The 6,892-nt window shown below is 44.5% G+C and overlaps 1 protein-coding gene across 2 annotated transcripts; it reads right to left on the bottom strand.

Annotated features, from left to right (window-relative positions):
• Nucleotides 1-336: 336 nt before the first annotated feature.
• LOC120640987 (probable serine/threonine-protein kinase At1g01540) lies at nucleotides 337-4,013 on the bottom strand. Of its 2 annotated transcripts, XM_039916930.1 has the most exons (7): nucleotides 2,809-4,000; nucleotides 2,409-2,513; nucleotides 2,189-2,311; nucleotides 1,926-2,096; nucleotides 1,709-1,838; nucleotides 1,416-1,625; nucleotides 337-975 (listed from the first exon to the last, which is right to left on the bottom strand). In XM_039916930.1, exons 1-7 carry the CDS (start codon nucleotides 3,447-3,449, stop codon nucleotides 832-834), a joined length of 1,524 nt encoding a protein of 507 aa, XP_039772864.1. In that variant the 5' UTR covers nucleotides 3,450-4,000; the 3' UTR covers nucleotides 337-831. The 2 variants fall into 2 exon arrangements, with proteins under 2 accessions (XP_039772864.1, XP_039772863.1); XM_039916929.1 differs by having other exon boundaries at nucleotides 1,709-2,096; nucleotides 2,809-4,013.
• Nucleotides 4,014-6,892: the final 2,879 nt, after the last annotated feature.

Below are 6,892 nucleotides of genomic sequence, written 5' to 3'. Positions count from 1 at the left end.
ATCCCACCTCCAAAAGGACACAGAACCTGTGCCCGGATTTGCTCATTGCGCATCACGAAATCCGTTACCTCTCCGGTCTGTAGCAATCACAGGTTCCATCCGTCATCGCTGTCTGAACCTCTGGCCAAGCACAGTAGGTAACCTCTTCATCTGGATAACAGACGCTTGTGTGACTACCTGACTGCAATTGCCTGCCAAAAACTGTTGAAACCTTGTGATTGTGTACCAAACAATGGCAGATACATCAGGCCCTCACACCACACAGCAACCTTGAGCATTCAGTCTGAACAGTTGAATCGTCACATACCACTCACTGGTTGGTACAACACCAGCAACCTTGAGCATTCAGTCTGGGCAGTTGCATAATCAGTGTCATATGACAGGAACCGCAGCAAGTGTGGCATCAGAAACTGAGAACTATATGCCCAGAGTTTCTGATGCCGTTGGTCAATAATCCTACTGCCCGGACTCTGGGCATCAGCAAGTGTGGCAGCATGGTTTGGATGCCATTGGCCAATCCTAGTACAACGGTTTTCAGCTATAGCAATGCTCAATAATCTTTGCCCACCTCAAGAGTAGACACGCCTTTACCATACAAATCAACTCCCGCATAAATACGACCCAGAACAAAACAACCAAAAAATCACTATGCCTAACATATTGATCCGACAATGTACAGATACTGTCACGACGATCACCATTGGTGCTTGCAGAGCTTGTGTGCCCAACTGACCAACCGACGAGACAGAAAATGAGCCTTTTGTGGCCTCGCAGCATACAGATTTTCGGATGGGCATGAAGACTCGGAACAATCGCTGCTTTTCCTGATTGCTAGGTCTCTTGAGTTCTCCATTTGAAAGGCTCTCCTCCTTTCGGTGCGTCTTTTGGCGTGTTGTTCCCACTGCTATCACCCGGTTCACTTGTAGGTGTTTCGACCGATCTCCCTTGAGTTGGAGCCTTGCCACCGCGACGTTCCTGCCAAGAGTAGCAAAAGGTTAGCAACCTAAGTTTGTGTCCTTATTAAAAAAAAGAACCCTAAGTTCGTGTAGTTTTGGAAAATATTGCTATACTTTTTACGATGAACTTGGCAGCTCTTGAAGGCTTTGGAGGCCGCACATAATTTACAGAAACAACAAGAATCTAGGATATAATTCGTGAAAACCAAGCAAAAACAAACGCTCAAGCAATTCAGGGATACTTGACTAACGGCTCAAAAAGAGATGTTACCCAACTAATCTAAATTTAAACAATGTGTAGTTGTGTACAAAACAAGGTGTTCGGCACGATGACTTTCTTGGTTCGGAATTGGAAGGCAATAATATTTAGGGGCAACAGAAGCAATGCAAATCATCATAACGAAATAATGGATTCTCAAAAAATAAGTTCATAAATATCCACATGCCATCCAGACTTACATCTCTGTAGGGAAAATCATCAACTTCAAGCATGTGAATGACATGCCCGATCTTTGGCCTCTTGCGAGCTTCAGGATCTACGCACCGTAGAGCCACTAGCAAAGCCTTCTTCAATGCCCTAGAAGTAGGCTTCTCAGTCATCTTCGGATCCAAAACCCCTTCAGAATTTCGGTTGCTGACCATTGTCTTCAGCCATTCAACAAGGTTAACCTGAAAAAGTACTCCACAGTGTTCAGAAAAGCATTTTATAAGTTCTTTAATTAGCATTAGTAAGGAGCACGCTCATTACTAACCTCCCCTGGTGGCCTGTTGTAATCAACAGGAACCCGTCCAGATATTATTTCCATGATAAGGATTCCAAAGCTATAGACATCACTAGTTTCATTCAGCATGCCAGTGCCCGCATATTCTGGTGCGACATACCTGCAAATAATAAGATAAAAATAAGCCAACACATTCTTGTATATATTGTGTGATCCTAACTTTGTAGGTAGTGTGTTGATGTCTAACCCAAATGTCCCCATGACCCTGGTTGTGACGTAACTCCTCTCTGAACCCAAAAGCTTCGCTAGCCCAAAATCAGAAAGCTTAGCATTCCAGTGCTTGTCAAGGAGAATATTGCTTGACTTGACATCACGGTGAACCACCTTTGGTTCAAGTCCCTCATGCAAATACATTAAGCTGCACAGTTAGGTAAATAAAGTAAGCAGACAGTGAGTCAGTGACAGCAAAAATATTATATACACTGCAGTTATAAGCCAAAAATTGCATACCCTTTTGCTGTTCCCAAAATAATCTTCATTCTGATATCCCATGTGAGAGGGCTCACAGGACCAACATCACCATGAAGCCATTGCTCCAAGTTTCCATTATTGACATACTCATACACAAGCATCCTGGAAACAAACCATATTCAACGAAACTTATGCTTTAAGCTCCTTGCTTCTACAACTTCACAATCTGACTAAAACTGATGTTCATATAAGAAGATACCTCTGGTTCCCTTCAGCACAGTATCCTAACAGCCGCACCAGGTTCTTGTGCCGCACCCGCCCAATCGCTTCCACCTCAACCTTGAATTCCCTCTCTGCCTGCCCCCTAACAAATCAGAGCATCAAGTTTTACTAATTAAGCAGCCCTAAATTCACTAATACAAACATACATTTCGTCATCTATATACCACAGACTTCACTACTAAGCATGAATCGTAGAAAACACGACTTGGTTGGGTTTCTTGCACAATGTCACCATCTAAATTGTCAACATCTACATTGACCATTCGTGTGCATCTTGCTTAAACTGTAATCAACAGTTTCAAAAAATGAAGGAAGCCAATTCAACACATAAGCTTCTAAAATACAGCTATGATTCAGCTTACAGGTAGCACCAGTACCTGTTGTTGAGGAGATTCTTGACGGCGACCTGCACGCCGCCTTCAAGCACGCCGTGGTAGACGATGCCGTAGCCGCCCTCGCCGATCACCTTCTCGTCGGCGAACATGCACGTGGCGTCCTCCAGCTCCTTGAGCGTGTACCAGTGGCCCCACCCCAGGTGGGACACCTCCGGGACCCCCGGCTCCCCGCCCCCGCCGCGGCTCTCGCCGCTGGCGCCACGCGACGACGGCCCCCCGCTCCGCTGGTGGTGCTGCGGCGGCGGCTGCTCCGGGAACGTGATGCGGTGCTCCTTCCCGGTCTCGATCTGGATGGAGTCCGGCGGCGGCGCCTGGAGCACCTGCGCGAGCGGCGCCTTGAGCGGGGCGGCGGGGGCCGCGGCGCCGCGGTAGGGCACCTCCTGGATGTCCTTGGGGGGCTTGGCGGCGTGCTTGGGCTGGGCATTGGGCACGACGACGGGGAGGTGGAGGACGGGGGTGGCCGGGACGGCGCGGCGGCGGCGGCGGCGGCGGGACGCGAGCAGGCACAGCAGGGAGAGGAGGACGAGGAGGAGCACGAAGGCGGCGCCGACACCGATGCCGACGACCTCCCAGAGGTGGAGCCCGAACACCAGCGTGCCCTGGGACAGCTCGGAGTCCGACATGGGCGCCGCGCTGCCCAGCTCCCTCCTGGCGCAAGCAGAAACGGTGGATCTCCCCGGAGCCCGAGCAGAATTGGACGCTCAAGAACGAAAATTTCAAAGAAAAAAAAATCGCCAAAAAGACGGGTTTTGCAGGGAATTTGGTGAGCTAGAGCGGATTTTCGCAGGAAACGAATAGGCGGGCAATCAAAGTGGCCAAGAATCTCTGCAGGGGGTGCAGTGGGAAAGGTAGGACTTTGGGGGTGGGGAGGACTGAGGAGGGGATTTAGGACAGGATGGAGTGACGAAAAAGGTGGATTTGGGGAGTGATTGGGCCCGAAAGGGTTGGATTTGCGGGCAATGTGGGGCGCGGCGAGCGGATCATTTCGGGGGTGCGAGGTTAATTTAGCTCTGATGGTGAGCGAGGATGGATTTCGGCTGCGGAGGTGGGAGAGTAGGGTGGTGGTGGTGGTGGTGAGGTGTGGCCTGGATGGCTGGGTGGTTGGTGGCGATCATTAGAGGCCAATCACATCCCAAATGAACAAGAATTGCAGAGGGGGGCATGGATAGTTACAAATGATCAGAGTACAGTGAGAGTGCAGTGAGAGTGGAGAGAGAGGTGAGGGGAGGGAGTGGGCAGTGGAGAACAGGGCAGGGAGGAGTGGACTCCAGACTCCAGAGCCCAGGACCAGTGGGAGGGAGGAGCAGTGACAGCCTGACAGGCTGCTGCAGGTTTATGAGTTGCCCAAGGCCCAGTTTAGTCCTTCACCCCATGAACACAAAAACAAAAAATTTTGTGAAAGAATCTTACTATTTTGAAGTTTTAAATGAAGTCTATTTACAAAACTTTTTTTGCATGGATGAGCTGTAAATCGCGAGACGAATCTAATGAGCCTATTTAATCCATGATTTGCAACAGTTATGCTACAGTAATTAATCATAGATTAATTAGCATCATTAGATTCGTCTCGCGATTTACAATCCATCTGTGCAAAAAGTTTTATAAATAAACTTCATTTAGTACTTCAAATTGGTAAGATTCTTTTGCAAAAAAATTTTTGCAAAAAGAACTAAACACGGCCCAAGTGAAGGAATTTCTTTTGGCTCTTAGGAATAAGGTAGTTCATTTCAATGAAGTTTATGCTAAATTCATGTGGAACTCGTTTGTTTCGAATGAAAGCCTGGAAGTGGCCGTTGCAATGTTCTTTTTTTTTCCGTTAACACTTAGTAATTCCACAGACAGCATTATCATGTATTCGAGAAAGTTAATGTTAATTGGGAGCTAGCCATCATCTAAATTTCCTTTTATTTAACTACTATAAATCTGCCGACATATTAATCGCATGCAGCCATTGGATTCTTGTGGTGGGCTCATATAGACTTTTATAACTGTGAAATGCACACGTAAATCTTTATTATGTAATAGCGACTCAAATGCCGTCGCGATCGCCGCGTTCTCTAAGTCTATGATGCTACTTGCCACGTTATGGTAGTGGTAATTAATGGGTACATAATAAAGAAATAAAAGATATTTTAGAAGTAGGATACAAGTAGAATCACAAGAATGGACCGAGAACTAGGTGAGATTAAATGAATTTATGTATCTTAATTCTTAAATAGTACCTAAAAGTATTTCTTGTTGCAATTTCTATATCTGGTAGTGTAGCCATACACCTTTTGTTTAAGTTGCACAATTTTCCTTTCGTACAATTATCAATTGTAGATAGAGTGTCGATCGACGTGTTTATATCTTCAAGATTATAAAATATAAGAACGGTTACATATGCATTGCAAAAATCATGAAACAGGATATAGTAATTATCATAAAATCTGTTTTATCATCTTTCTCCCACATATATTATTTAGATAAATATTTAAACAAGAGGTAGCGTCCATTAGAAAAAAAACATGACCAGTAGGAGAAGACACCCCTCACTGTATTTTATTAAAAGGGAGAAAACCGGCTTCCAGTCATGAAAAAATCCCCTGAACTCTGGCTGCACCAGCAAGAGGGATTTTTATTGTGTAGCACCTAGGATTCAAGCTCTGAGTGGGTGATACCTCAACTGGATGCTCTACCACTGAGCTACAAGCTCATCTGCAGTAGCATCCATTAGAATTGTGTTCAACACATAGTATATGTGCTTGGCTCTATGACTGCTTAATTATGTTTTCGAGCTACTTACATCTGCCACGCTGAAGGTTCCTTAACGTAGAAGAATAGCAAGCCAGGGATTTTTTTTTTTGCTATATCTAAAAGATAAAACAACTTGCACTTATGGTGCACATATTACCAAGCCTTTTTGCACTTTTGCCCACATCATGGCTTTGAAAATGTGAGTTGCATATAACATTTCATCACCGTTCACCTCTACGTTTAACACATGTAAATAACTAAAAACGCGCAACTAAACGATATTCAAGTGTTGTTGTGAGCCTGCGAGCACACTCACTCATTTATGCTAACGTATCCGAATTTTAGTATTTATTTTAAATTTTTAACCCTAAGTATAACATGGCTAGACATGCCATTCTACATGTCCCTAAGACACTAACTTTTCGCCGCAATGTTTTAACGCTTGCTATTTAATATAGCATACACAAAAGTTGCATTTCCATTCTATATATTCTGTACCCTGTAATTGTTCGACTTAATTTGTATGATAACAGTGCTACTTTATTTTTTTGAAATAAAGATAACGGTGCTACACAAGTCGAGACCTCGTGGGATTCCAAAGGGGAAAAAAGCATAACAATGATTATTCTTCTTTGCTGCAGTAGTTCGGGTACACCTAACGTACATGGTTGGAGGTTGCCGTCGTTTCGGTTGGCAAAAAAACATCACCTTGCCCACGTGATTACCGTACGCCCTCCTCAATGCAACTTGCTGTGAATGTACGGTGAATAAGATTTGCTGGCTGGCGATGTCTGTTTCTATGCGAGAGTCGTTCCCCTCATGCAACTGCAATTGTTTGTAAAGCCTTTCCAGAAACACCTATGGTGGTAAAGGACTCAAGATTTTGAACTAAAAAATCTAAAGATTGGGCTCTAATTTTATATAATTTTGAGCTAAAAAATTTAAAAACTTTGTTGGGCTGTGAAAAGGCCACTAGGGCCATGACCCATTACTACCCCTAGAAACACCTAATATAGATGTTAACTAAGGTGGAAGATCTTAAGAATAAAAACTCTTCATTTTATTTCTTCATAGTTCTTCAATCTCTGAGCAGAGAGTTCTTTTTCTAGAAAAATATTGAACATGTTTTGCGAATAAAACAAGAAATGTTGTCGGAGCCGTATCCTTAGAAAAAGTTTAACCACATCAGCACAGTTATTTTGTTTAAATTTCATATTGTGTCTAAGACCAGATTAACTAGCCGCATATATAATTGCAGCACCTGTCCCTATGCAATGGCGAGAGAGTAGAAGGGGGTCAGTGGCGGAGCCAGATCAAAGAATTAGGGGGG

The sequence above is a fragment of the Panicum virgatum genome, chromosome 7K (genome assembly GCF_016808335.1).
Source record: "Panicum virgatum strain AP13 chromosome 7K, P.virgatum_v5, whole genome shotgun sequence".
In the NCBI taxonomy this organism is placed as follows: Eukaryota; Viridiplantae; Streptophyta; class Magnoliopsida; order Poales; family Poaceae; genus Panicum; species Panicum virgatum.
Note: the sequence above shows the minus strand (reverse complement) of the source record. Positions and strands in the feature narration are given on the sequence as shown.